The sequence below is a fragment of the Elgaria multicarinata genome, chromosome 4 (assembly GCF_023053635.1).
Source record: "Elgaria multicarinata webbii isolate HBS135686 ecotype San Diego chromosome 4, rElgMul1.1.pri, whole genome shotgun sequence".
In the NCBI taxonomy this organism is placed as follows: Eukaryota; Metazoa; Chordata; class Lepidosauria; order Squamata; family Anguidae; genus Elgaria; species Elgaria multicarinata.
Genome location: NC_086174.1, coordinates 63,427,928 through 63,455,726, shown reverse-complemented (window position 1 = coordinate 63,455,726; position 27,799 = coordinate 63,427,928). Strand labels below are relative to the sequence as shown.

General features: G+C 44.2%; 1 protein-coding gene across 4 annotated transcripts in view; it reads left to right on the top strand.

Moving 5' to 3' along the window:
- Positions 1–19,666, top strand: part of LOC134397624 (sulfotransferase 6B1-like) — a 32,541-nt gene extending 12,875 nt beyond the window's left edge. For 3 of the 4 annotated variants that reach the window (XM_063124432.1, XM_063124433.1, XM_063124431.1), the window contains exons 3-8: positions 6,279–6,415; positions 9,166–9,255; positions 11,597–11,723; positions 12,227–12,321; positions 13,930–14,086; positions 19,345–19,666. In XM_063124432.1, coding sequence (XP_062980502.1) covers positions 6,279–6,415; positions 9,166–9,255; positions 11,597–11,723; positions 12,227–12,321; positions 13,930–14,086; positions 19,345–19,475 — 737 coding nt within the window. In that variant the 3' untranslated portion in view covers positions 19,476–19,666. Of the gene's footprint in view, positions 1–6,278; positions 6,416–8,673; positions 8,957–9,165; positions 9,256–11,596; positions 11,724–12,226; positions 12,322–13,929; positions 14,087–19,344 lie in introns of those variants that run through there. The other variant, XM_063124434.1, reaches the window with a different exon arrangement.
- Positions 19,667–27,799: the final 8,133 nt, after the last annotated feature.

The following is a 27,799-nucleotide window of genomic DNA, read 5'->3' as shown; positions in this document are numbered from 1 at the left end:
CCCAGAACGAGGGTAGTGTGGTGGACTATATTTTTGTGATATATGCTATCTATTCAAAAATTCAATCATTTCATGTAGAAGATCAGGCAGATAGTGACCATCTCTCATTGGTGGCACAGGTAGACCACATAAAGAGTAACAAATGGCCCACTGCCATACACTCTATGCAGGGTGTGTGCATTGGGGAAAGGCGTATTAGATGGACACTAATGGTGGCAGATGAAATAAAGCAAACTCTGGGGAATCAGACCATGATGAAGCTAAGGCAGTCATAAATAAGAAAGGTAACACCCTTAATCTGTACCAGGCCCTGTTAAAAAACCTAAGACCCTTTTTGTAAAACCTGGGCACCAGAAGACAGAGGCCTTAGCTAGACCTACCTGTTGTTCCGGGGAGGGGAGACCTCGCTTTGTGAATAACGCAAGATCTCACCCTCATTTACACGCAAGGCGCAATGACCTCAAGAAGAGACAGGAGTGCAGGAGCGCTCCAGCGACAAACAGCGAGTCTTTTTTTCTTTTTTTTAAAAAATTGATTTCCCCACTCCCCCCACCCTAACCCCAATGCGAGTAATCGTGCGGAGCCGGGTAAAGCCGTGGAAACGGGCCACATGCTCTTAGTCTCGAGACCATGGGAAAAAACGGGGCCAAAGGGTAGGCCTGTATCCCGGGGCAAGGGAGGGATGATCCCTCCCTGATCCCAGGATCCCCTGTGTGTCATCTGGATGCATAGGGATGATCTCGGGTACCAGCCAGGGTTATAGCCTGGTCTAGCAAAGGCCAGAATCTTATACAAAATCCTGGTTTGATTTAGAGTGTAGAAAAAGTTAACAGTCCTTGGTAAAAGCAGCTAGATCTTTAAAGAAATATAAATCTGATGATGAAATTAGGAAGTTTTCAACACAGTGAAGTGCATATAAGAACCTCTTAAGAGTTAAAAAGAAGAGTTATGCTAACAAATTTTGGAAAGACCTTGGGCAAGCCATTATCAGCAAGAATGAAAAATATTTCTGGCACGTGGACTTTAGCAAACAAAACCAGCAGTAGAGGGACAAATCTCAATGGCTTAATGGGTCTTGCATTTTGGAAATATGTATAAAGGTAGCTCTAAAAGAGGGCCAATTTTCAGGGTTTGAAATATTTATTTATTTATTTATTTATTACATTTCTATACCGCCCAATAGCCGGAGCTCTCTGGGCGGTTCACAAAAATTAAAACCATTCAAAGTATAAAACAACAGTATACAACAGTATAAAACCATAATATAAAATACAATATAAAAGCTCAACCAGATAAAAACAGCAGCAATGCAAAATTACAAATTTAAAACCATGTTATTTAAAATTTATAGATTGTTAAAATGTTGGGAAAATAAAAAGGTCTTCACCTGGCGTCTAAAAGCATATAATGTAGGTGCCAAGCGAACCTCCTTAGGGAGCTCATTCCACAGCCGGGGTGCCACAGCAGAGAAGGCCCTCCTCCTGGTAGCCACCTGCCTCACTTCCTTTGGCAGGGGCTCACGGAGAAGGACCCCTGAAGATGACCTTAGGGTCCGGGCAGGTACATATGGGAGGAGGCGTTCCTTCAGATAACCTGGCCCCAAGCCGTTTAGGGCTTTAAATGTTAATACCAGCAGTTTGAATCGGGCCCGGACCTGGACTGGCAGCCAATGAAGCTGGAAAAGGACTGGCGTAATGTGGTCTCGTCAGCCAGTCCCTGTTAGTAAGCGTGCTGCCCTGTTTTGCACCAGTTGAAGTTTCCGGACCGTTTTCAAAGGCAGCCCCACGTATAACGCATTGCAGTAATACAAACGAGAGGTTATCAGAGCATGGATAACTGTAGCTAAGCTATCTCTGTCCAGATAAGGGCGCAGCTGGTATATCAGCCTGAGCTGATAAAAGGTGCTCTTTGCCACTGAGTTCACCTGTGCCTCAAGTGACAGTTCTGGATCCAAGAGCACCCCCAAACTACGGACCCGATCCTTTAGGGGGAGTGCAACCCCGTCCAGGACAGGGCAAACATCACCTCGCCGGACAGAAGAACCACCCGCTAACAGTACCTCCGTCTTGTCTGGATTGAGTTTCAGTTTATTAGCCCTCATCCAGTCCATTACTGTGCCCAGGCACTGGTTCAGAACAGCCACTGCCTCACCTGGGTTTGATGAAAAGGAAATGTAGAGCTGGGTATCATCCGCATATTGATGACACCTCAGTCCACATCTCCGGATAACCTCCCCCAGCAGCTTCATGTATATGTTAAACAGCATAGGGGATAAGATAGAGCCCTGTGGAACCCCATGGCTTAGGTGCCATGGCACAGAGCAATAATCCCCTAGCACCATCTTCTGGAATCGGCCATCCAAGTAGGAGCAGAACCACTGCAACGCAGTACCTCCAACTCCCAGCTCAGACAACCTATCCAGAAGGATACCATGGTCGATGGTATCGAAGGCCGCTGAGAGGTCTAGGAGAACCAACAGGGTTGCACTCCCCCTGTCTCTCTCCCGACAGAGGTCATCCCACAGGGCGACCAAGGCAGTTTCCGTTCCAAAACCAGGCCTGAAACCCAATTGAAATGGATCTAGATAATCCGTTTCATTCAAGAGTGCCTGGAGTTGTCCTGCAACCACCCGCTCAAGCACCTTGCCCAGGAAAGGGATATTAGCCACCGGCCTGTAGTTGTTAACATCCTCCGGGTCCAGGTTAGGCTTCTTCAGGAGTGATCTAATTGCCGCCTCTTTTAAAGAGGCCGGCACCACTCCCTCTCTCAAGGAGGCATTTACAACCTCCTGGACCCAGCCAGCGATCCCCTCCTTATTTGATGTAATGAGCCAACAGGGGCAAGGGTCAAGCACACAGGTGGTCGACCGGACTTGGCCAAGCACCTTGCCCACATCCTCGGGCCTCAATAACTGAAACTCATCCAATAAAACTGAACCGGACGGCGCTCCGAACACCTCTACTAGTGGAGCTGCGTTAAGTGTGGTGTCCAATTCATGACGAATCTGAGCGACTTTATCTTCAAAGTGCTGTGCAAACTCGTCGCAGCGTGCTACCGAGGGTTCCACCATCTCTCGCCCTGGCCCAGAGTGTAACAGGCCCCGAACCACACGGAAAAGCTCCGCCGGACGACACTGAGAAGATGCAATGCTGGTGGAAAAGAACTGTCTCTTTGCCACCCTCACCGCCACAGAATAGGCTCGATAGTGAGCTCTAGCCCATGTTCGATCAGACCCAGCACGAGTTTTCCTCCACCTGCGTTCTAGCCGTCTCCCCTCTTGCTTCATTGCCCTCAGCTCAGGTGTATACCAAGGAGCTGACCGGGCTCTGCTCAGAGGGAGAGGACACTTGGGCGCGATCGTGTCAACCGCCCGAGTCATCTCTGCATTCCACAGAGCGACCTGGGCTTCGACAGGAGCACCACCCATACCAGCAGGAAAATCCCCCAGAGCCCTCTGGAATCCATTGGAGTCCATTAGCCTCCTGGGGCGGACCATTTTAATAGGCCCCCCACCCTTGCAGAGGGGAAAGGCTGCCGAAAGTCTAAACCTCAATAGGAAGTGATCTGACCATGACAAGGGGGTAGATGTTAATTCCCCCACTTTCAGATCGCCATCCTCCTGCCCAGTTGAGAAAATCAAGTCAAGTGTGTGTCCCTTTGCATGTGTTGGGCCGATGACATGTTGAGACAGCCCCATGGTTGTCATGGCAGCCATGAAGTCCTGAGCTGCCCCGGATACAGGAGCCTCAGCATGGAAGTTGAGATCCCCCAGAACCATCATCCTGGGGGTCCTCAACACCAGATCCGAGACAACCTCCGTCAGCTCAGACAGGGAGACTGTTGGGCAGCGGGGTGGACGGTACACCAGCAGAATCCCTAATCTGTCTCGAGTACCCAACACACAGTACAAACACTCCAGACCAGTACTCGACTGAACAGGAAGCCTAGAGAGGGAGATTGTATTTCTATAGACCACGGCAACCCCACCTCCCCGGCCCTCAAGTTGGTGCTGGTGCTGCACCGAGTACCCAGGAGGGCAGAGCTGGGTGAGAGCAACCCCTCCCAGTTCACCCACCCAGGTCTCCGTGATACATGCCAGGTCAGCCCCCTCATCCAAAATCAAATCATGGATGAGGGAGGTTTTATTTTGGACTGACCTGGCGTTCAGCAGAAGCACAACCAAACCCGAGGGCAAGCTGGTAAGGCTGCCAGGAACCATTTGGTTGGGGGGAAAACCAGAAGAGGGGATAGCTGTAAGAAATCTAGAAATAAAGGATAAGTCAGCTTTAGAGGTGCTACCTTTTTGGCCCCCTGTTACTGAAGCCTTATTGGGAGACTCTCCTAAGGCACAGCTCCAGGTTGGGATATGCTTCCCCCTGAAATCTTTCGCAGGGCTCCAGAGTGGTGGGCACCAATCCTGGCAACACTACTTACAACAATTAATTCAACTGGAATACTGCCAAATAGGTGGACATCTAGCATTTATAGTCCCAATCTATAAGAAAGGCAATCAAGGGGACCCTCAAAATTACTGCCCAATAAGTCTACTTGATGTTCCTGCTAAAATATATGCACCGCATCTTCTAGATAAATTAGAACAATGGGTTGAAGACCATCAGGTCTTGTCCCCGATGCAGGCAGGTTTTTTGTAAGGGGTACAGCACAATAGATCAGTCCTTTGTTCTGAACTATCTTATCCAAAAGTATGTAAACAGTCCATCAAAAAAGTTATATATCACATTCGTAGATCTTTCATCTGCATTTGATTCGATAGACCGACAATGTTTATGGAAGAAATTAGATGCCATCTCAGTTGATAAACACCTGCTGTTCCTTGTGCAGCAACTTGTGCAGCAACTTGTGCAGCAACACTGATATCAAAATTTGAGTTGGCATGGCAGGTTCCCTCTCTGACTCAATCCCAACAGTAAGGGGAGTCAAACAAGGCTGTATTCTGGCACCACTTCTATTTGACCTTTATATAAATGACATAACTCAGGAGCTTTCTTCGTCTGCCCATTTCCCTCCTGCAGTTGCTTTATGCAGATGATATGGCACTTTTCTGTGGAACACTGGCGGAGGGCTGGCAAGAAAGACAGGAGAGTGGCAGAAGTGGAGTGTGATATTTGGGCCTAACTCAAACACTGTGTGGCCTGACTCGAAATGAGGCCATCTTATTCACATTTTTAGTTTTGCTTCATACCTAGAGCTTTTCTACATGTGGCTGTTAATCAGTTGTTAATCTGCTGTGGCCTTAGCTAGATGGGGCAAACGCCGGGATTGTCCCTGTGTGTCCACATGACACACAGGGGATCTCGGGATCAGGGAGGGATGATCCCTCCCTTGCCCCGGGATCTCCCCTCCCCTTTGGGCCCACTTTTTTTCACAGTCCCGGGCTGAGCCTGAGACCGCGGAATGTGTGGGCCGTTGCCACGGGTTGATCCAGCTCCACGCGATTCCTCTCCGGGAGCCATGCAAGGAGTGCTGTGCCCATTGGGGGTAGGGTGGGGGGACTGGGGAAATTAAATTGAATTTGTTTTTTGTTTTTTAAAAACTACCTTTAACGCACGAGCATTCGTGCGCTCCATCTTCTTTATATATAAAAAATGGCGGGCACGACGCCTTTCTTCCTGAGGTCATCGCACCTCACGTGTAAACAGAGGAGGGATCTCGCATTAATCACAATGCGAGATCGTCCCTCCTCCATCGCGGACTATGAGGTAAGTCTAGCTAAGGCCTGTATCTACTTTCAGTTTTGTTGCAGAACTGAGATCTGAACCCTACTAGAGGAGTGTTCCCATTCCTGCTTTTCTGCTACATAACCTCTAGGGGGTACTGTGGTATCATAGAATAGAAGAAGTGGCACTTTTTTCACTTTCATAATAAAATGCTATATTTTCTGCTCAAAAAGAAAAAGAAAAACTGGCTGAAAGTGCTAATTAGACACAGAAGCAAAACTGAAGGGTCACATCATCTAAAGAACCCATACATAACCATGAATAAGGAATGATGAATGCACGATAAATGCCTCATGTAGAAAAGCCCCTCATCTTATTTTAGCACAGGGATCAGATTAAGTGATTAACTGGGTCCCATCAGTTCTGTGATCACCGGTGGCCTCCAAGACAGCCTGTTAGAAAGAAAAAAGTGCCATTTCCTTAGGCAAAGAGTTCCTTGAAACCACTAATCTTCTTGCCCATGAAAAAATTGTTTCTCAAATTATAGGTTACAAGCTAAGGAGGAAAAACATTACATTTCCAGTTCTATGTTTCTTCCAGGTACCAATTGGGTTGGCCAGATTGTTACTGATTTAGTAATAACGTCTGCAAAGAAACATGAACCGCACAAGCTGAATGAAAAACTACTACTAGCGGAATTTCCTTTTCTTGAAATTGGAGATACTGAAAAGTATCAGGTTAGCAATTTTTATTTGTACAGAGTTGGATTGTCCAAACGTAATGGTTAATGAATGGTTATACCACCACCCCTGCCTAGGGTGACCATGTGAAAAGGAGGACAGGGCTCCTGTATCTTTAACAGTTGTATTGAAAAGGAAATTTTAGGAGGTGTCATTTATATATATGGAGAACCTGGTGAAATTTCCTCTTCATCACAATGGTTAAAGCTGCAGGTGCCCTGCCTTCTTTTAAATCTGGTCACTCTAGTATAGCTCCTGCACTTTAACTGTTGTGATGAAGAGGGAATTTCACCAGGTTCTCCATATATACAAATGACACCTGCTGAATTTCCCTTTTCTATGCAACTGTTAAAGATACAGGAGCCATGTCCTCCTTTCCAGATGGTCACCCTAGTCATGCAAGCAAGTGGCAGCAATGATGAGAAACAGGAGGAGGGGAAATAGCGGCTGACATTGGTGGTGTGAAGGTAGACTCACTGAGGAAGGGGGGCATTGAGTGTATTTCGCCTAACAGACCTCAAGAAACTGGAGCCATCACTGGCCTATGGGCTTAGTTGCTCTGAGCTGCATGAGAATTGCTCTTTCCAGCTGCTGTAGTTTACAACAGTAGATCTACAGGAGGTCAGAGCAGCTCTCATAGAGTATGGGCCACTTGCTGTCATGCTTGGAGCCTTCAGGTAAGTCGCATGGGCAGATGGGAAGGGAGGGGGCAGCGGCTAGCCATTTGGCCAAATCAGCCTGAAGAGCTTTGGATACCTCAGGCCAAGACTGTCCAATCTGGTCCCAAAACAGATTCAGGCAAAGACAGGCCAAATTGGCCTACTTTGGCTTGGATTCAGAGTTCAGTACCGAGGTGAAGCACACTCTATTCTTTTAAACTTCCTGTAATGCCCTCCCTTGCCCCTGTTTGCCAATCAAATTTAGCTATATAAGGTGGGATTGTGGTGTTCCTGCCTTCCCTTCCTCCAAGGCCTTTCTCACTCCAAGCAGGAAGCACCTTTACTCTCACCCACTTGGTTTCACTGCCTCCAGGACCCTTAAGGCTCAGGCTCAATCCTTACTCAGGGCTCCATCACACCTACACGTTTGCCCTCAATTTATCTGCCTTCATTTCCATAGCATGTGAAAGCCTGATCACTTACACCTTTGTCCTTTTACATTTCATTCATCTTTACACCCCTCCTCCTAAAGTCACCCAGTGAGCTCCCATGGCCGAGTGGAGACTAGAACACGGATCTCCTGACTCCCAGTCCAACACTCTAACCAGTACACCACACTGGCTTTCAGCATGCATGACAAGAATACACAGTTATAAACATAAACACAGTATGTACAGATGTGTAAAATCACAGTGATTGGTGAGGGCAAACAAAACCAATTAAGAGTGGGTCAAGAGAGCGTATTGCTGAAAAATAATCAAGAGGGGTACTTTGTAACACTGCTTGAAATATTCCTGGAAAAGAATAATTAATTTTGGCTCCATCACTGATTAATAACTTTTTAGAAAGCCAAATTAGCAATTTATATACATTTAAATCTCACAACGTTCAGTGTTTCTCTTGACACTATACATTTTGTCTCATGTCAAAGGTGGAGAGGAACAGACTGTCAAGTACCAATGAATAGTATGTGGATACAGGACTGGAACATCTGGGTTTAATTCTATCACTGTTATAAATTTAGTAATTTTAGGATTATGCTTTATCTCCAGTTTTCCATTAGCATTCTGGCTTAGAAGGTGATTGTGCATACAAACCAGCTATACAATGTAAAGAACTTTCTATCTACAGTAGATGCCTGCTCAAGACAGCAATATGGTGCAGATGAGGAGATGCCAATCTATCCTCAAGGCTTCCATACCTGTAAAAGGTTCTCCATTTATTTCAATGGAAGGAACAGCTCCAAGCACACAAAACTATCGAGGCAAATATGAATTCCCGCAGGAGTTCCATGCAATCAATAGCGTACTTATGGAACTTCAGATCATATATATTTGTGTATATGATCTTTTATATTCTTTCAATCTGGGTCAAATTTTTCCATTCACTAGAATGGTTAAAACTTTTTGAAAGTAGAAGTAGTAGTAGTTTTTCTTTTTCTTTGTCTTCTTCCTTTGTTAGTCTTGAAATATGTTGATAATGTAAAAATGCAGATATTCACCTCCAAAATGTTTGATAGTTAGGAGCAAAAATATTGATTGAGGAGGATATTTATTTATTTAGGTAATTTTCCAGGGTGGGGACTGGGGTCAAATTTTGGGGTGGGACAAACTCCTCCCTCAGAAGCCTTTTATTCTTTTGTATCAAAACAGCTGGGATGTTGTGCCATTCTGGGGGGAACTGGTGGCTGACAGTGAGGGCTACCATTCCCACACCTACTTCCCCCAGAATGCCCAGGAACAAACTGACATTCTGGGATAAAAAAAAGGGCAGTCACCAACCAGCAGCCACCAAAAAGAGCTTCGGTGCTGTGACTACTGCTAAATATGTGGTGGCAGTAACAAAAGAAAAGTTAAAAAGAAGAAGAAGCTACCCACAGGTAAGTGACCTACCTGGGAATCAGTCAGCTGAGTCTTAATTTATACATTGAAATTATTGAAAGTGTTTTCAGGAGAAGAGTACAAAAAACTGTATTACTCAATCAGTGCTGCCGTTGGAAAACTGTACAAGAGAAATTCTGACCAATGAGCAAAACAGATTTGGCTTATTTTCAATGAATTATTTGCTTTCATTTCATGGCTCTGAAAGAGGATGAACACCTATCCACCCAGGAGAGTGATGTTTACTCATCTCCGCCCTGATAAGCTTCCAGTATCTGTTTTCAAGAACAAAGCCAAAGTGAGTAAACACTGTAATCATAGTATTGTCAGGATCAGGCCTGTTGTCCCTAGTGTGGGGGAAGGGTTTTGTGGGGGGGGGGTGTCAATCAAACTTGGAATCTGAAGAAGAAGAAGGATCAGGAATTTACCAGCCAGCACAGGAAGCAGGGTAGGAGATTCTCCAAGACTATTCAGAAGTCAAGGATGAATCTTCCCAGGAGCTTTTCAGTGAGAGTGCAGATGGCTCAGAGACCATCCCTCTGCCGCTCTTGGGAACACAGTCTCTGTCTGAGGCGGAGGGGACACTGGAGTTGACAGATCCTAGAGTCCACTGTAGGATCAAGTGGGTGGAGGTAAGGAAGTGGGAAGCAGTCTCTCAGGGTAGCAGCTCGCAAGAGGCTTCTCCCAAAAGACCTTCACTGAGATAAAGTGCCTGTTGGATTGTAGGAAACAGTCAATTGAAGGCAACTGCCTAACTTTGTTAGTCAAATTAAACTTTAACAACAACAACAACAACAACAACAACAACGTAGAGGATACCTCCTAGCATTCACTCTCCCATTAGGTGTGATGAGATGTTTATTTGTTGAATAAAGCTTTGTGGATTACACAGCAGACATCTTTATTGTCTCGCATCAGTAGGAGAGCTTGGAATCATGACAAGTAGCTATGAATTTTTTTTTAAGTGGAACCCTCACATCACCATAGACGAATAAGACATTAAAAAAGCACACGTTACATGGCAACCTAAGATAGTAATCAGGTAGTCACTTTCCATTTTTTGTACCATAATTATTGATACCTATTTATTGCCTTGTCATTGTTTTAAGGCTGCATGTGCATGATGTCAGTGGAGCTTGGCTGCACATCCAGTATATGATTACTTCTACAGCAGAGACTGTGATAACACTACTGAGACATAGTCTTTTTGTAATATGCTGAGCATGGGGCTATAGTATACAGTGACACTTAATTTGGTGCTATATTACACAATAATGGCTTTACTCATGGCCAAGATACTTCTATAATATTTGCTCACAAGCGTAATCATTCTTCCGATGATGAAGAGGAAGGTCAGGTTGCAGATCTGGGTGAGGGTCTTAGCATAGAAATAGCTCCAGAGCCCTCACCGCCAGATAATGGCCAATGCCCTGCCACAGCCCCTCTGTCGGATTCAGAGGACCAAGTTCTATTGACTCCTGCAGAGCGAAGGAGGCTTAATGTTGGAGAGCAACGGAGACGAGTGCCGACCCGTTTAAGGAAGAAAGGCTGCCAGGAGACTTTGGACTGATTACCAGCAGCTGTTCCAGGACACTGGAGATAAAGCTGCTGGAATTCCACAGGTCAGCACTGAAGTGCAATTTCAGATTAACACGCTGGCTCTCCTCTACCTGTTCCGAGACCCTGAACCTTGCCTTACCTGGACTTCGGACCCTGGACTGGAAAAAGATAATTCTTTTCTGCCTCAGTGAATTGGCTTCAAAGAACGGGTCACCTCCCAAGCCCTGCTTTGTCTCATCTCTCCCTCCCTTCTTTCCTGGCCTTGATGGTTTTATTGCAGGTTATCTGCAGGAGATTTGTAGCCATTCCTCATAAGTCAGCATTGGTCAGCTGGCAAAGCCTGACAACAAGTACCTGCCATTCACCGAAGATCTTTTCCAATGCATATTAAAAGTTTGCAAGTCCTGCTCATTTTATTTCTTCCTGTTGACAGTGGCCTGAGGATTAATGATGAAATGCCCCTTAATTGCCCCAGATGTTATTTTCTGTTTCTGTGTGGTGATGGGGGAATTGAATTACTTGATTTCTATTTCTCTCTCTCTCTCTCTCTCTCTCTCTCTCTCTCTCTCTCTCTCTCTCTCTCTCTCTCTCTCAGTATAATGAGAAAGAAACAGTAATTGAAGCCTCCCAGAAATAAACATTGGGGCAATTAAGAAAAGCTGCTCAAGGGACAATTAAGAGGCTATTCATCATTAATTCAGCGCTGCTTGTGGGCTTCCCATAGGCATCTTGTTGGCCACTCTGGGAACAGAATGGTGGTCCAGCATGGCTTGTCTTAGGTTCTTAATCTGCCAACCATGATCAAGAGGAAACAATAAAACAGGAAGGATCTGAAGCAAGGAAACTTTCAATTAAAGCCATAGGAGTCCTAAAATGTCTCAATGGCATTTAGGAAAATTTTAGCACTCAAAGACTTTGATAAAATGGGTTTTCCCACCTAGTAAGTGTCTATATGATTGCAAAAATCAATCAATCAATAAATACAATGTGATGCTGATAATTTTTTATAGGATGTGATGCATTTTAGAGACTACACTTCCACTCCTGCTCATTCATCATTCTAATGTTTTGTTTTTTAGATACTGATGCTGATTCGGAACCCAAAAGACGTGGCTGCATCTTTTTTCCATTTTTCAAACACCTTCAGTCCATATCCCCCTTATGATACATTTGATTCATATTTCCGAGCCTTAATGGAAGGACAAAGTATATCCCCCCTTTTCCATCCATGGCAACTATTTAATGCATATAGATATAAAACATAGTCACTGAATGTCTCCAATGCAGTGAACAAATGTCAGATGTAAAGAGATTGTACAGTAGAAATTGGTTAAGTGCACATATTTGGGTAATGGACTTGTTTTGAGCCAAATAATTTCAATTGTTACAAAAATGGGGTTTTAATTTAGCCGTGCAATGAGCAGAAAGCTTTCAAAAGCCAATACTGCCTCCTTCCATCACACACCATCCTAAAATGTGGGGGAAAGTCCAATCTGGTGCACTCCAGATGTTTAGAATTACAGCTCCCATCAGCCTTAACCTTTGGCTATGCTGGCTGAAAGTTGTAGTTCAAAACATCTGGAAGGACCCAGGTAGGGAAGGCTAACACTTACTGTTGAGCTTAGCTATGCTGTTTAGGAGAATGTGTTTTTTTCCCCCTTTCAAAACTCTTCTCTAACTACTGCTGCATGGTTTCTGATTTCCGCTAGTGCCTTGGGGATCCTATATTGAATATCTTTGTGTGTGGAACAAGTACGTTGATAAAGAAAATGTCATGCCAATAACCTACGAAGAGCTGAAAGCGGTATGATCAATACTGTCCAGATATAAGAGATTTCCCCATATTTAGGGTGACCATATGGAAAGGAGGACAGGGTTCCTGTATCTTTAACAGTTGTAATGAAAAGGGAATTTCAGCAAGTGTCATTTGTAAGCATACAGCACCTGGTGAAACCCCCTCTTCATCACAACAGTTAAAGCTGCAGGAGCCCTGCCTAGTGTGACCAGATACAAAAGAGGGCAGGCTGCTGCAGCTTAACTGTTGTGATAAAGAGGGAATTTCACTAGGTGCTGCATGCATACAAATGACGCCTGCTGAAATTCTCTTTTCAATACAACTGTTAAAGATACAGATGCCCTGTCCTCCTTTTCATACATCATACCCATTTTATTCTGTCAATAATCCTGTGAGGAAGATTAGGCTAAGAGCCCAAGGTCACCCAGTGATCTTCCTGTTTGAGCAAGAATTGAAGTGTTGCAAGATGTGCGAGGTATACTTTCCAGATCAATTAGGCTTTTTGAGCATTCCTGACAAATGCCAATAAAATCAAATAAAATGAACTTAAGGCTTTTTTTAAAAAAAAGTAATCAAAAGAAGTGCTCAGTAAGTCTAATGGATTGAACCCTTTCTGTTCTGGTCTCCCATATCTCTTCCCCAAACAAATAAAACAAAAAAGGGGGAGGATAGCAAGTGCCCAATGGCTCACTTTCACAAAGGAAAGGCCCCGCCTCTCCTTAGCTGGAAACAATGAGGCATAATAATAATAATAATAATAATAATAATAATAATAATAATAATAATAATTGTTGTTGTTGTTGTTGTTATTATTATTTTATTTATTTGTTACCTGCCTCTCCCTCTGGATCGAGGCGGGGTACAACACAAATACAAGCACAATAAAATACATATAACTAATTAAAACGTTTAAAACTAATACATTATTAAAAGCAGCAAATTATTAAAAAGGCATCTTAAAATTCAACTGGGTAGGCTTGCCAGAAGAGATTAGTCTTTATGGCTTTCTTAAATTCCGGAAGACTCAGATCATTTCCTGCCAGATGATCATGGGGCTTGCAGTTAGAAAACGAAAAGATCCTTGATCCTCCAGCAGGAAATGGTGCTCTGTCTATCATTTCCAGCTAAGGAAAAGCCTTGTAGACCTACAGCTTTGTGGCAATGAGCCCTCCACTGCCTGTTATTCTGATGATTCTTCCCCCCAAAAAGGCCTTTTATTGCTCAGGTTACAAGGAGGGGGCAATAGCAGCAAAAATAAAATGCAAACCCATTTCAAGTCAGCCAGTCCCTGCTCAAAGGGGTCCCACGAAAGGGGGTCAGACATTTTCAGTAGGGAGAATTTGCATTTTGAGCCACTACACTAGACTGGCTCCCTGTTATACTCATGGGGGGTCATATCTGAATGTGCTTTGATGGATATCTATGCTGTGCACAATGATGTTAGGTTAGAATCAGGAGCCTTCCAAGTAGACCTCATGAAAATGCATGATGAAACCTTCAAATGGAGGCAAAATGCATTGCAGCACTGCCAGATCCCTTTATATAAATCAGAGCTGACTTTGCCAGAGTCTTGAAGAACAGATGATTACAAATATTTCTTGGCTTTTCTCTTTGCAGAACACAGCTTTAGGGGCTGAAAAGATATCTAAATTCTTTGAACTGAACCTCAGCGAGGAAGACTTCCGCGCTGTTGCAGAAAGGAGCACTTTCAAGTCTATGAAAGAGAACTCCAAAACAACCCATGGAGATTTTGGCAATGTTCTTTTTCGGAAAGGTAACTTTTTTAAAGTCTTGTCTCACTAAAGCCACTGGTAAACATCCCATTTCTATTTTAATGTGGATTAATACTGCACCTCTTCTAGTGGCTTTGGCAAATGGTGATTGCACAACGGTGATTTAGCGCTTCTGGGGACAACCAGAAAGGGGCAGAAATGCTCATTTCTGGAAGAAGACAAGTCAGTGGTGTTAGATCAATGTTCTTTTCACCCAAGGACGAGATCCAAACAGCCCTTAAGCACGACTCCACCATTCCAGCGACAGAGGGTTCAAAAGCGCTTTATTGATTAGTAATCAAGGCCTGGTCTCTTCAAAGGGAGCAATCAGACAAAAGACATAGGGAATATGGTACAGTATTAAAGCTTTCAAGGGGCAGGGCCCAGTAGCAGCATTAACCAATCAGAACATAACACTGAGGCATAGCTAATTATGCTAAACAGTCCTGTAAACAATACCTTTGGCCTGACAGTAAGTTACAGAGAGTTAACTTCGACACAGACAGCTGGAGCCAGGACTCTTGTTTATATTAGTAATCAAGGATGCAAGGACGCACACAAGGAGACATTCTCATACAGGGCATTATGACATTTTGCTTGGTGTGCAATGGAGATTTTACAGTTTCCTGTTAAAAATGGAGGTGGTTCTGCTAACAATTTCCCCCCTTTTAAAGCAATTCAAAACTTAAGCTTGCTAGCTTCTTTTAGATCATCTGTGGCTTAGGCTTCACAATACAAATACATTTGCTGGTGGATTACAGACTTTGCAAGACTTTTCACAAAAGACAAAATACAGGGAAGGCAAAAAGCAAGGATAAACAAAAATCATTACAATGGAACAAAATACAATGCAAGAAATCCCTCTTTTAACTACTCCATATTGGATAACTAGTGAGCCATCTAAATAGATCATCAGTGGGTGGTTCAACTGCTTAATGAGGAAGGCAAATTGATAACAGACAACAAAGAAAAGGCTGAAGTGCTTAATTCCTACTTTGCCTCGGTCTTCTCTTTTGATGCATTTACAAATGAGGCCAGTAAAAACAATTCACTGAGCATTTATATTCCTTGGCTGATCATGGTTCTCAAAAAAGTCTTTCAGTCATTGAAGAGTCTGATCAATGCCCATCTTGTGAGGTCTTTAAACACCTGGTCTTTAAACAGGGCGGTCATGATGATTCTTGGCACATCAGGGGTAACAAATCCCATCTTTCTGGGTTCTTGAAAACTTTGAGTTATTGTGCTAATTCCAAGTCTTCTTTTTCATAAGGTGGATTCAAATATTGAGAAATGGGCTAGCTCCAATTATGGCAGCTGTTTGTAGACAAATTAGCCAATTCTTTTGGCAACATCAGGGCTTCTAACAGATCAACTGTTAATTCTCCATGGTTCACTGCTCCACGGGCAGTCACAAATCTTCTTTCTTTCCAAATCTGTCCATGTGATATTTTGAATCAGTAAATATAGTCTTTTGCCTGAAACAAGCATCAGGGCTTCTGTGCATACTACGAGTTCAGCTGCTTGTTGTACAATTGTAGCTGGATCCATCAGTAAACAACTCGAGGTCATCATATAGGTCTGGGCGAGGTTTGGTGCCAAGTTGCAAGACTTCAAGGCATTCATGCTCTGGAACTTCTTTTCTTTGTAGTTCAGGTATCAACGTGGCAGGATTCAATGAGGCAAGCCTTGGGTCCACGAGGAGGTTGATCTCACATCTGGACTGGCAGGCAGGGTTCAGGTGTTAGCTTCTTCTACTGTACTCCACTGGTATGTGCCACGTTTTTGGCACAGCACACTTGAGACTGGTAGGGCAAACACAGTAATGCAAGCTGGAGTTTTTAATTGCTTTAATCATTTCACAAATCCATTTTTAAAAAGCAATAGCTGTATTCTTCTTCTGGCTTCTAATTTCAAAGGATACTGATGCAAGAACACAGGGGTGCTTTTAGACTTCAATTGTAGTTGCATTTAGGGCTCAGGCTCAGGGCTCAAAGCATTTCAAAAGTTCTATTAGGCCAAAGTTAGAATATCTCTGCCCCCCCAAAAAGGAGCCACTGGGCAATTTTCAGAACACAACGTTCAAAACACACACAAAAATATAGCAATTCAGTATTTCCAATCTTCATCAGCAGAGGATGCAAGATTGTCCATTCACTAACTTTTTCAAGGCAGGGCTTCTTCACCCCCCTTTTCCTTCTGGTCAAAAACCATGCCACGTACACTAACCTTCAAACACTTTCCTTTTTCACTACGTTTCAACTTCTTATCTTCTTCTATTCACATACTTTACTCTTCTTCAAATCAACTTCACTTCAAATCAACATCTTTTCAAAACAACCAAAACAACCTTTTTAAAAGTCTTTCAAACTATCTCTTCTGCACAGCCTTCTCTCTCTCTCTCTCTCTCTCTCTCTCTCTCTCTCTCTCTCTCTCTCTCTCTCCCCACTTTCAGCAACATACTTTTCTTTCTCCCATCTTGGCAAAACGGTTGGCAACAAGGACTTGAGCTTTTCAACTCAGGCAGTGAATCTTCAAAGCTATGGAAGACATTTCTTCCGTGAAAATGGGGTTCTACATTTTCTAATTATCTGAGGTTTGTGAAAGACAAAATACACAAAGTCTTCAAAATCTAAAACAAAAACTTTCACTGAACAAAACTGCTTATCTCTAGCTGCTAAGCATAGGAGAAGCAAAAAAACACTAGGGAGGAGAAGGAAAACAAAAACTTCAAATTTCTTTCACTTGGGCCGGGTGGAAAACACAAACTGACAATTTTTTCCTTTCACTTTAACACAACACCAACTTTTCTGTAATTCACATTCCAACACTAAAGGGTGATCCTTTGAGAGGTACATTTACTCAATTACATTTCTATGTTTGCAAATTGATTCCAATGACACAGCTGAAATTAACTTTGGATCAAGTTCAAAAAATCCACAAGGGGCAATCTAACATAAAAAGGACATCCATTCACAGTCACAAACATTTTTAACTCATTGTTACACTGTTACAGTTTCAAAATCCCTTTTTCAATTTCACTGAAAGCTTTTCCAAAGACAACAACTTTAACCAAAGGGCTCGGGGACTCTTTTCCAATACGGACTATAAGCTTCCCATTTCTGAGGTCAATTGTGAACACCCACTCCCTCCATTTCCCGTCGGGGTCCATGGGATTAAAGGTTTCACTCACCAAATAGCCGTCTCCCGTCTTCGCCCTTTCTAATCACGTCTGATTGCAAATTGTTGTTGCCTGTTCCCTTCCATCTGTCGGGTGGAGTCGATTTTGTAACCTTGGCTCGAATGGTCCCGTCAATTCGGTCTCCATGTCTGCACGGTGCATGTTAACCTACTTGAGGCAAGAGAAATCTCTCTTGGCGATCGCTTCTCAATCTAGGCTCCACTGGCAGGCATGAATCCGTCTTGGGGTAGATCCGAGTCACGGCACCATTTGTTAGATCAATGTTCTTTTCACCCAAGGACGAGATCCAAACAGCCCTTAAGCACGACTCCACCATTCCAGCGACAGAGGGTTCAAAAGCGCTTTATTGATTAGTAATCAAGGCCTGGTCTCTTCAAAGGGAGCAATCAGACAAAAGACATAGGGAATATGGTACAGTATTAAAGCTTTCAAGGGGCAGGGCCCAGTAGCAGCATTAACCAATCAGAACATAACACTGAGGCATAGCTAATTATGCTAAACAGTCCTGTAAACAATACCTTTGGCCTGACAGTAAGTTACAGAGAGTTAACTTCGACACAGACAGCTGGAGCCAGGACTCTTGTTTATATTAGTAATCAAGGATGCAAGGACGCACACAAGGAGACATTCTCATACAGGGCATTATGACATTTTGCTTGGTGTGCAATGGAGATTTTACAGTTTCCTGTTAAAAATGGAGGTGGTTCTGCTAACAGTGGAACTCACAGAAGGGAGCTCTGCCAACCTATCTCCTTCCAGAAATGAGAATTTTAGCTCTTTTCCAGCTTCCCTTAGGAATCACTAAATCTCCCCTTGTGTAAGCAGTGGGTCCCAGTTGTGCAACAGAATTGTCAGGACCCATTGCTTGTGGAAAAAATCGGTGGGCTGGAAAGGACTTGGTGGGGTGGAATGGAAATAGTGGTGGTGTCAGGACCCCCTTGGATTTTTTCCAAACATTTATATTGCATCATAATCAAGATATCAGCAAAAATCAGATGAGGCATTGCAAAATCCTTCAACTGATGGTGGACCACCAGCAAATGAACAAACTTCCAAATATTTAAAGAACTATGGCTATTGGGCGGTATAGAAATGCAATAAATAAATACAGTTTTTAAAATGGAAAAGGTTAGAAAATAGCACAGACACAAGGAGAAAGAGTTGGATTGCTCATCACTAGTGCCTAGTGATGTTGTTTTTTAACTCAAAGAAATATTTTTTTTAAATCAAAAACAGAGGAAAATGTTCCTGTCCCCATAAGATTTACCTCCTCTAGAAGAGAATGGAAAGGCATATGTGCATATCCGTATCCTTTGAATCACAGAGGACAGCAATTAGATACATTTAAAAACAGCAATATGTCAAAGCTGTGAAAAGAAATGCAAATTATCATTTTAGTTCTGTTATTCTCTCTGTCTGTAATATTCACTGATGTGTGTTTATATTAGGGATGTTAGAATCTATTTCCATTTGCTCATATGCTGGTAAGCACTTATCCAATTCCAAATATGAAGGTTTTGCAATGCATTTTGAAAATTCATTTACTAGTGTGGTCATTTGCTCAGGGCCGGTGCCAGACTATTTTGCACCCTAGGCAGGTGAGCTGCTTTCACCCACCCCCCGCACCCCCACCCCAGTGTACCTGGGCATGGGGTGCCATCTCGCCCGCCCAGCTGAACCGAAGCCAGGACACTCGGGTGGGGGGGTGGGCGTGGCTTCGCTTCGGCTGGGTGGGCGCCCAGCTGAAGCAAAGCCAGGACGCTGGGGCAGGTGGGCGGCTTCGGAACAGCATGCCCAGAAGCTGCCCTCTCAGAGCCACTGTGGGAGAGCGGCTTCCTGGTGCAGCGTTCGGCGCTCCCCTTACCTTGGCGCTCTAGGTGGCCGCCTGAGTGGCTTCTATGGTAGCACCGGCCCTGCATTTGCTTTGTTCTAGCAGGCCCAGTAACATTTCGGACTTGCAACAGATACTGCTGACGTTTAGCAGCAGACTTGATTTTCATAGCAGAAATGGAAAAAAATATGGATATTCATCATATCCATAATATATACCTTTGTTTTCAGGTGGTGTAAGTGACTGGAAGACACTTTTTAATGAAAGCAACAACAAGGAAATGGACTCAGTATTTAAAGAGCGTCTAGCAGGAACCAAGGTGGGATCCATGATTAAGTACGACGTCTACTGCAAGGCATAAAGACAGAGGAAGAGATGTAGCTGCTTGGAGTGAATTCATAAATGATCCCACTTTGTCTCAAAGGATAGCAAGAGATCCATCTTTGTGGAATGAATTTGTAATCAACTGTACTTTGTCTTCGTGTGAAACAGAAATTGTATCAGATTCAAGTCTGGGTAAACGACAAAGAAATATACTGATATTGTAATCAATCCTATACAATGCCAAATTATTCATTCAGAAATATACATTTCGGATCAAATGATATATATTTCATTTGATTAGCCTTTTGTTGGTGCAGAAACACACATGTTTTTAGTTTTAGTAAGTCAGCTGTCACCAGTGTGGTATTTGAAGATATTTTGGGGAGTGACTCCCATCATTCCTGAACATTGGCCCTGCTGCCTGGCAATGAAGGCAGTTGTAGTCCTAAAGTTCTGAAGGTACTAGTGTGGGGAAGGCTGCACTAATTCTTTATCAGGCAGACTACCATATTATTACACTAAAAATACAAGAAGAGATTTAAAATGCAGACATTTGTATTCATTGCAAATGATATTGGCACAAGTCACTATACAATATACTAACTAGTATACTGAAATCCTATTCCCAAAATCTCAGATCCATATGGAAATTTGATCAGTTGCCATATGGATCCATATGGCTCGGCCTACCAACCAAACGAAATGCCCACTGTTATCTTCCGCCAATGATGACTGTTGAGCTATTACTACACAATACTTTTACTCCAGTTAACCCCAATCCAGGGGCACTTCCACACATCGTACTGAGTAGGGGTGTGCACGGACCCCCCGCTCCGCTTCACTTCCAGATCCGCGGTTTGTGGACCAGGCCGTTTCGCTCCGCCCCCGCTCCGCCCATGCCCGCTCTGCTCCGCTGCGGAGCTCCGGATCCGGATCGGAGCTCCGTTTTTCCCCCCCATAGGGTTGCACTGAAAGCTAAAAAAGTAAACAACTTTTTTTTTAGTTCAAGTTAGAAACCTCACGTTTGGCACCATGACACCTCATGGAGGTATACACACGCACGCCAAGACTCAAGGGAATCCCATCATCCCCTGAATTTTGGGGAATTTATGAAAATCGGGCACCCCATTCACACCCCTTTCGATAGCTCCGTCAATTTGCACGTTAAAAACCTCAACCATGCCACCATGATAGCTTATCCAGGGACACACACGCATGCCCAGACTCAAGGCAGTCCCATTATCCCCTGATTTTTGGGGAATTTATGAAAATCCAACACCCCATTCACACCCCTTTCCATAGCTCCGTCAATTTGCACGTTAAAAACCTCAAACTCACCACCATGATAGCTTATCCAGGGACACACATGCACACCCAGACTCAAGGCAGTCCCATCATCCCCTGATTTTTGGGGAATTTATGAAAATCCAACACCCCATTCACACCCCTTTCGATAGCTCCGTCAATTTGCACGTTAAAAACCTCAAACTCGCCACCATGATAGCTTATCCAGGGATACACATGCACGCCCAGACTCAAGGCAGTCCCATCATCCCCTGTTTTTTGGCGGGGCTTAAACCTGCAGACATCTCAATGGGGCCATTTCAAAGGAAATCCCAACATGCCATGAATCTTCTTCCACACTTGAAAAATGGATTTGGAACTTCCAAAACTCCAAGTGAGCACAGGAATAACTTCTCCCCTGAGTTAAAGCCAGACACACACAACATCCCTGCGAGGCAGGCAGGGGAGGAGAGAGAGAAGGCAGGCAGGCAGCAGACATTTTCTGGGGGCATAAGGAAGTGAGCCAAGGATAAGCCAGTAATGCATATAAAATGGAATAAATAAATAAATAAACAAAGGAGGGGTGGAATTAAAAGCAGCAGTGTTGCTGAATAAACAACAAGAAGAACTTTTTAAAAAAGGCTATATCTGTCTTTTACCAGCAATAGGGGGACGTGCCCAGGGGAGGGGGAAGCAGCTGTCAGTTCAACTCATGAAAGCCATTGCTTCACCACGAGAGCTCTGAGGAGTAGAACTCTCACTTCAACTCTTGATAGGCATTGCTCCACCGGGTTACTCTCTTTGGAGGGCTCTGATTGCCCTCCAAGTACAGGAGAGAGTGGGGGCACGTCCACATGGGATGCCCAAGGGGAGCTCATCCCCTTGCACCACATCTTTTCAGTTGTTCCCCAAAGTTAGGGTGGGTAGCAGTACTGTGTTTCTATCTCTTATTATTGGCTTAGTATATGATTTCAGGTTGTGTTTGTGCATTTGGTGGGGCTACTGTTTTAAAAACACTGGGAAAAGTCCATTCAGACTAAGAAAGAGAAGTTCCCAGAATCCCAAGTTACCCGTTTTGCCTATCCCCTCCTCCAACTTTGGGATCATGTGATCATGACCGGGAGTTGACTCTGCCCCTCAGCCCTTCGGAAAAGGTATTTTCCCGCCGGTTTTTTAAAAAATTATAGCACACAAACTGCAGCACGCAGAGAGCTGAGAGTAGTCTCAAAATGACCCCCATCCACGACTCTCCAAGCACAAGAATTTTTAGAAAGATAGCTTCAAAAACAACACAGTTATCCCCCTTTCTTTTCCGCAATGCAATCCTATGGGTGAAATGTTTCAAGATGGCGATCGGATCGGACCGCGGAAACCGGAGCACTCCGAAAATGGGCGCTTCTCTTCACCTTGCTTCTAGGGGTCCACGGTCTGCTTCTACTCCGCCTCTGGGCAAGGCGGAGCAGGCCAATTCGCTCCTGCTTCTGCGCTTCTAATCGGAGCAGAGCACATGCCTAGTACCGAGGCCGCTTCCATGCGGCCCCAGTGCGACCCCAAAGCGATCGTGTAACTTGCCTGTAAAAGAGACGAGGAAGAGGCGTCCTTGCCGGCACTGGCGCCGCTGCCGCCACCCACCTCCTTCCTCGACGGCTGGGACGGAGAGCTCGGCGGAAGAAGGCGGGGTGAAGCTCTCCACCCCGCCTTCTTCTGCCGAGCTCTCCGAGCCGGCCGGCGAGGAGGGAGTTGGGTGGCGGCACCGGCACCAGCAATGACGCTTCTTCCTCGTCTTTTTTACAGGCAAGTTACACGATCGTTTTCGGGGTGCACTGGGGGCGGATGGAAGCGCCCTGAGTACGACGTGTGGAAGTGCCCCAGGTTCAGGGGGTTCTACAGGATTCCAGATCAGCTATTAACTTCCTAACAAAAGTAGCACATTCTCCCATCATCTCCACCTCTTTCATAATACCCATATGCTTCTCTCCATTTTCTAAGTGGAAAATTCCTTTATTTTATAAATTGCTTTGTTAATCCTTTTCAGTGCCAAAGGAAGCATGTGATGCTGATTCACAGATTTGGGCCCACACACATGTACACACATATAGCTGTCTGTGTACACACACCAGCAATGCATGAGGATCTTTTATGGAGGGTGTAGAGAGCCTTCACTCCACCTCACCCCCAGTGATCCCAATACAGATCACTCTATCCTCACTACTAGCAGAGGGCAGTATCCAGCTGGGTCATTCCATTAGCATAAACTAGGTTCTGAACTATGCAAGAGAAGAATCCAAGTATAGTTGCAGTTGCGCCTTACGTTTGTCCAACCTGTTGTGCAACCTGATGTGCAAGCAGTTACTCATTTCGCTTGGGCAACTTGTTGTGCAACTCCTTGCAGAACCAGTTGCACAACTCCTCTGCACAACTGGTTGTGCACAAATCATGGAAGACTCCTTGCACAATAAAGAGATTCAATGGAGCTCAGCTAGCACTATTTGAGTTTGTGGAATGGCACTGTTGGATACTGCCCAGAGGCAGGAAAAGAGTGATCTATATGAGGATCTCCAGATGAGGGAATGGAGAGTACAGGCAATGGGAAATTCAGCAGTCATTTTGTGAGCAAGGTACTCTCAGGGGAGCACATTAAAGGCCTTGGGGAGCCACATGCAGACCTGCACTACAGGTTGTGGACCTCTGTTCAAAAGTACACGGTATTGCAACTTTGCTGAAGCTAAGTTCTTCTGGGTCTGGTCAATGTCTTGATGGGAGGCTGCCTGAGAATGTACATCGCTTTGAGTTCTACAGAAGAAAGGTGAGATATAAATATTACTAATGCCCTAACGGTGGTGTGACCAATACAAAGTCCTCTATTTATGGTGTTGCTGATTTCTGATGGGCTTGAAAAAATGCTTGACTCCAAGCAAATAGTCCCCAATAGATTCACTAATGTAGGTCCATTTCTCATCTTGAATGCACCCCGGTTTTTACCCTTATACACTCCAATACATGTCTAGTGGAAGGACCAGTATTTATACATTATTTTGGATTCTGCTTCCTCTTGGATGGACACTTATGTATTGTCGAAAAGAGGACACAGATTTGCATAAGTTTTGCATATCCTTTTCATGTGTAGATGCACATAAAAATAATTACTTTCAATAAACATACAAGACATCTCACCATAGTGTGCCTGTTCAGTCAGCAGTCTAGGTGCTAAATGATTATAGTAAATTCTGGGTCACTTATTATTGTTCTTTATCTTTCAACTGGACTTGGAAAAGGCAACATTTCAAATAGGGAACATTTTCAAATAGAGGAAGTCCTCTGGCATTCCTTAAAATAGATGGGTGTTCTTTTTAAAAGAGGACACAAGGCCAACCTAGCATCCTCCTCATAATATCTATGCACCATCCATACTAGCCTGTTTTGCAGGGGCCATAACATCATGGTGACATGTCAAGTGGATTTCCTGCATGTTCAGTAAAGCTAATCGCCTTGCAGTTAGCTGAACTTGTAAAATATACTGTGTGGTTATTTCATTAACAGTTAACTAATGGAGCTATTGATTGACTTTTCCCAGTGGTAATAACAGCTCTGGTTAAAGGAGGCTCCCGGTGATTGGAGGACTTCCAGATGAAAGGCCCCTGGTAGTTTTCTGATATAAACTACAATTGGAATTGCAATGGACTTTGGACCTCCCGTGCCTTAGCACTTTCATCCATACCATTCAGAGTGGTTATAGCGGTGTGGCCGGGGAAAGGACAATTCCTCCCCTCCCTTCTCTTTTGTCTCTAATTGCAGGCTTTTCAGAAATAGTTTGCTGTTAGTTTGTTTTTAAAAATAAAATATTGCATATAGAGTGGGGATGGGGGAAGGGGCTCCTACATTTTATGTTGCCCCCTGCCCACTTAAGAACATAAGAAGAGCCCTGCTGGATCAGGCCAATGATCCTTTTAGTCCAGAATTCTGTTCACCAGCTGCCTGTGAGAAGCCCACGGGTAGGACATGAGTGCAACTGCACCCTCCCACCCATGTTCTCCAGCAACTGGTGTCTCTGATACTGGAGGTAGCATATAGCCATCAGGAGTAGTAGCCATTGGCAGCCTTCTCCATGTGTTTGTCCGATCCACTTTTAAAGCCATCCAAATTGGTGACCATCAGTGCATCTTGTGTTAGTGAATTCCATGGTTTAATTATGTGCCATGCGAAGAACTCTGTCCTTTTGCTTGTGCTGTCTCTCTCACCAGTCAGTTTCAAGGGATGACCCTAGGTTTTAGTATTATGAAAGAGTGTGAAAAATATCCCCCTATCCACTTTATTTTTATTTATTTTATTCATTATTGCATTTATATGCTGCCTTTTTCCCTCCAAGGAATCCAAGGTAGCATACACAATCTTCCATTTTATTCTCACAACAACATCCCTGTGAGGTGGGTTGGGCTGAGAGTCTGTGACTGGCCCAAAGTCACCCAGTGGTTTCCATGGCTGAGTGGGGACTAGAATCTGGATCTCCACATGATGCACAGGGGATCCCGGGGGCAGGGCGGGATGATCCCTCCATTTCCCCAGGATAACCAAGATGACTTTTTGCCCGATTTTACCCATGGTCTTGGGATCATCCTGAGACTGTGGGAGGTGTGGGCAGCTGTCTCAGTTTTGTCCTGGCTCCTCATGAGTAAACGCAAAGAGCCGGGAACCGGGAACAGGGCATGGAGCTCTTCAGGTGCTCCATGCCCATCGTGGGTGGGGTGAGCTAGATCTTTCTTTCTTTTTTTTAAACTAACCTTATCATTGGAGCACTCATGCGCTCATCTTCAATAATAATAATTTTAAAAATGGCAGGTGCGACGTCCTCCTTCCTCCCTGGACATCACGTGCTGCGTGTGGACAAAGGGGAGAGGATCTCGCAATCAGCATATCATGAAATCCTCCCCCTTCTTCCCCAGTGTAGACATGCCCGAACACTTTAGCCACTACACCACACTGCACCATGCATGATTGCATAAAACTCTATCACATGTCTCCCATCACTCGCCTTTTCTCTGAGCTAAATAGCCCCTTTCCTCATCAGGCTGCAGCTGCAGCTCCTTCCCCCACCTTCCCTTGCTTTGCTTTGAATTGCAGTTTTCTCCCTACCCAGCTCAATCAACTACCATTTAAAAATTAAAATGATCATATTTTTCTTGTTTCAAACCAAATTACTACAGGGAGACTCTCCTATTCCCCCCCCCCCCCCGTATTTTCCTGCACAAGAAATGGCAAGGTAGCTCCCTGGAGTTTCTCTTCATGCAACACACCCTTTTAAAAAGTTAAATAGTATATTGACTGAGCAAAGTCCCCTCCAGTCAGTAATGCAAACTCTCATTGTTCACTCTGTCTCACACACAGATGTGTGACAGGAGAAGGCTCAGGAGAAGGGAATTCCCAGTAAGGAAATGAACCCAGAAGTTGACCACTAATCTGTCTCACACTATTTTAACTGGTCTTTTACAGTGCTTGTGTAACCCCTATGGAGCAGATGGTTTAGTGCCTTGGGCGGGGCTGTCACCCAGAGGGAGGGCTAGAGAATCATAGAATCATAGAATCATAGAATAGCAGAGTTGGAAGGGGCCTACAAGGCCATCTAGTCCAACCCCCTGCTCAATGCAGGAATCCACCCTAAAGCATCCCTGATAGATGCTTGTCCAGCTGCCTCTTGAAGGCCTCTAGTGTGGGAGAGCCCACAACCTCCCTAGGTAACTGATTCCATTGTCGTACTGCTCTAACAGTCAGGAAGTTTTTCCTGATGTCCAGCTGGAATCTGACTTCCTGTAACTTGAGCCCGTTATTCTGTGTCCTGCACTCTGGGAGGATCGAGAAGAGATCCTGGCCCTCCTCTGTGTGACAACCTTTTAAGTATTTGAAGAGTGCTATCATGTCTCCCCTCAATCTTCTCTTCTCCAGGCTAAACATGCCCAGTTCTTTCAGTCTCTCTTCATAGGGCTTTGTTTCCAGACCCCTGATCATAAGGCTGAAATCCCTTAGCCTTACTGGGGCTTTCTGCTACAAGTTTCTTTATGGAATTATGATGAACTTCTTTACATGGTGGACATGTGATTTGAGTTGAATAGAATTGAAAAAACTTCCTTTTTCTATCTTTTCCATTACACAGCACTTTTCCATTACACGGCACCATCTGAGTTATAGTGCAATGGTGGCATTTCACACAACTGAACAATTGGAATAACACCCCTTATCGTGTTATCTCTGATCTTTTTGCAAGCGGGATAAAGGCAATAAATTGTGGCAGGTGCCCTGGAGGTTGACAATGTCATGTAAAGGACCTGCAAACCTCTGTGAGCAGCCAATCTTGATCGCACGATATAAGCCCCTTGTAAAAGGGCTCCTAAAATCCATAGTCTTTCTCTCAAACTGGTAGAGCTGGCAGTCTTCCAAACATTTGAGATTAGGAACATAGGAAGCTGCCTTAGTTTGGATGAGACCAGTGGTCCGTCTATCTCAGTATTGTGAACAGTGACAGGCAGTGGTTCTCCAGAGTATCAAGGCATGTGTTTTTCTTGCCCTACCTGGAGATGCCAGAGATTCAACCTGGGACCTTCTACATAAAAAGCAAGTGCTTTACCACTAAGCTACAGTCCTTCCCTAAGAGTTTACTGAAAATGATAGTAATCTCAAGTATTGTAAGTGTTTCACTGTGATTTTTCGTTCCAGATGTTAGAAAACAGTTTAGTTGTAACTCCTTACGGGAGGAAATGAGCAAGACTGGCATCTTCTGTTTTTGTGTTTGGTTAATTTAAGAATTCTGACCATATTCCTAAAGAATGTTTTCCTCCCTCTCTTTGCCTCTGGCCAGTTTTCTCCCTGCTGGAGAGTAATTGTGCTGGGGAAAAGAAAATGTTAGATTCGCTTTAGGCTTATCAAACAGTTTTTGTGAACCGCCCAGAGAGCTCCGGCTATTGGGCGGTATAGAAATGTAATAAATAAATAAAAATAAATAAATAAATTGCTCCAAGTTAATTAGTAACAAGTTCTGTTCTTCCAAGTAGGTGCAGCACTGCTGATTAGACCGAACCAGCCTAGATT